Source organism: Limulus polyphemus, unplaced genomic scaffold (genome assembly GCF_000517525.1).
Source record: "Limulus polyphemus unplaced genomic scaffold, Limulus_polyphemus-2.1.2 Scaffold2522, whole genome shotgun sequence".
Taxonomy (NCBI): domain Eukaryota; kingdom Metazoa; phylum Arthropoda; class Merostomata; order Xiphosura; family Limulidae; genus Limulus; species Limulus polyphemus.
This window is the reverse complement of record NW_013668132.1, coordinates 61,965-64,954: the sequence shown is the minus strand read 5'-3', so window position 1 is coordinate 64,954 and position 2,990 is coordinate 61,965. Positions and strand designations below refer to the sequence as shown.

General features: G+C 30.4%; 1 protein-coding gene across 1 annotated transcript in view; it reads left to right on the top strand.

The window, feature by feature from the left end:
• LOC106467191 (ATP-binding cassette sub-family A member 1-like) overlaps nt 1-2,990 on the top strand; it is a 74,275-nt gene that overhangs the window by 33,085 nt on the left and 38,200 nt on the right. Inside the window, 4 exon segments of the mRNA XM_022395316.1 lie at nt 791-928; nt 1,372-1,555; nt 1,557-1,620; nt 2,781-2,892. Of these exon segments, the coding sequence (XP_022251024.1) occupies nt 791-928; nt 1,372-1,555; nt 1,557-1,620; nt 2,781-2,892 (498 nt within the window).

Here is a 2,990-nt window from a genome sequence, read left to right as displayed (position 1 = left end):
TAAACGTTAACGTAGTACTAACCTAAACTTAACTTAATAAGTAAACTACTAGTACGATATACTATAACTAACTATATATATATATATATATATATATATATAGCTGAACTACCTTTCTCTATTTCTATCATGTTAGTATTCTGTGTATGATTCATTTACTCTGCCTTGTTGAGTTACTGCAGTTGTATCCTGAACTTCCAATACTTGTCTGCTTTTTCGTATTTAGACTTACTTTCAATAATCTTCTGTTTTTTTGTCAAAGTCCACATAGGCAAGTTCAATTGCTTTAGAACACCCTTTGACAAGACAAATTATTCTCCTAAGGTGTCAGAAAACTGTTAATCTCGCTTTAACATATCAACCGTTAGGCTATTCATTCCTACAATGGTTAACTTTTGTTTTCTAACCTTTTCTTTGGCCGCACTTCTACTTCCTGTTCCCTGGTTTCTCGTTTTCTCTGTCTGTCTGCTGTTTCTGCTCATCTCACTCTATTTATATGTTTGTCACTTAATCATCTGCACACTTTATAGAAATGTGTATATTCTCAATGTTAATGTTTTGCATGCGACATTCAGTAGTCTCAACATCAATGAATTGGAAACACAACTACCAACGATTGTCTGCTTTTAACTTTATTATCATAGAAAACCACACTAAACAATCATAAAATATTAACTCACAAAATAAATAACTTAATACCACCTACACTAAACAGTCTTTTATATCATGACAAAGATGAGTTTTACTTGCTTCCATGCTAAAATGCAAAGCCATTTTTTTTGTATTGAAGGAGGTATGCAGAGAAAACTCTCCATTGCCGTTGCATTTGTTGGTGGATCTAGAACAGTTATTTTAGATGAACCCACAGCAGGAGTCGATCCTTATGCTCGAAGATCAATCTGGGAAATGCTTTTGAAATATAAAACAGGTTTGTAGTAGGGGTACTTTAATTAATTAATTAAAAGGAACAAAGTGTATTAATATTGCACTACTCTTTCTTTTTTTTTTAGTTATCACTGTGAAACTGAAAATATGAAATTATTGAGTTTTCACTATTTCTGTAGCTAATATAAGAGAAATAAATGCATAAACAAATATTTTTAAAACTTAGAAAAAAAAACAACACAGAATATGTTTACAGAAATTAATTTAAGTTAAGGGACACATACCTAAGGTGGTAGAGAGAAGAACTTCATGGTATTAACACATCATTGTGTTAATGGTATTAACACATCATTGGTTATTAAAACAATAGAACAGCATGAATATTGATCTAAACTTTTAATTTCTAATAGGTTACAGTTTTATAAATGTAGTGAATATTATGGATGGTATATATATATATATATATAAATAAAACTTTGACTTTAGGAAGGACTATTATATTGACTACACACCACATGGATGAGGCTGACTTGCTTGGAGATCGTATTGCTGTTATCTCACAGGGAAAACTTAGGTGTTCAGGATCTTCGCTTTTTTTAAAAACTCGATTTGGAAGTGGTTACTACCTTACTCTAGTGAAAGCATTGTCTTACAGAACAAATGGTGCAGAAGGAAAGAAAAAAAAGGCAGTCACTCCAAAGGTCCCGGGAAACTGATGGGGCTAATGGACAACATGTAAGACAGACTACATTTTATTTTACTATTTGAACTAAAACTACAAGGGTAAATATTTCTGATTTCCTGAACTTAATTTAATTCTTATATGAACTGATCTTTCTCCTTTTTGTTTGAAAAAAAATCAAAAACTATGTATTATGTTTGATTCTTTTTATGGGGCTGTTTAAAACAGTGTTAGAAAACGTTTTTTTAAATAATTCATTATTCTTATGAACACTTCTTTACCCCCCCCCCCATGCATTATATCTTTAATCACCTCATCATTCTTAAGATAATTTCTTTAACTTCCTCTTTATTCTTAATAACATTTGCTTAACCTCTCATTATTTTAATAACATTTACTTAATCACCTCATTATTCTTAGTAACATTTTCTTAACCTCCTCATTATAATTAATAACATTTCCTTAATCCCCATGTTATTCTTTAACCCCTTTCCTTATTTTTAATAACATTTTGTTAACCCATCATCATTCTTAATAACATTTCCATAATCCCTGTGCTATTCTTTAATTCCCTCATTATTCTTAATAACGCTTCCTTAACCCTCCTCTAGAATTTTTGATTGATCATGTTTCTTCACATTATTGCTGAAAATTATTGGAATATTTTTATTGAAGCTATTATTATGTTCCTAGCATTATTTCTTTATGTGAATAATGTAATTACATTAACATGACAAACCTCTGGTAGCTCTAAAATTTTGGAATTTAGATAGTTTGGAATATACATTTGGAGAGGTAGTAGGTCTTTATCTTACCTACTACACAAAAACTTGTTTCTGTAATGTTCAGTACTGATAAGCAACAACATATTATAGACGTCACTTTTTTTAAAGATATTTTATTTATTAGTTTTTCCACACTAGAGTTAACTGCATAAAAAATGGACCTGAAGATTACTTACATGAATTAAAAAGAATCTCATATTAATGTAAATAAAATTTTTTGAGCTAAGTATATGTGAAGATATTGATTTGTGCAGATAACACTTGTTTAAAATTCAAGTGAAAGTGATGGAAACTTAGAATTAAACATTTTCTCTAGAAAAATATTTGGCTTGTGAAATTCTTATTAAAGTACCAATCAGAATAGGTTTTTATATTAGTGACCATTCTTGAAGAATTAACTTGTAAAATATTTCATCCTACTTACTTAGGAAGTCGATGATGAGGGTGTTGCTGACATGTCAGCTACAGACTCAAAGTCTGATCATTCTGAAAATTCTAGTGCTGTGGAAAGTCCTTCACAAGTAATTGTATTTCCCTGGGGTAAGTATCACAAGTAGTTGTATTTCTCCTGGGGTAAGTATCACAAGTAGTTGTATTTCTCCTGGGGTAAGTATCACAAGTAGTTGTATTTCTCCTGG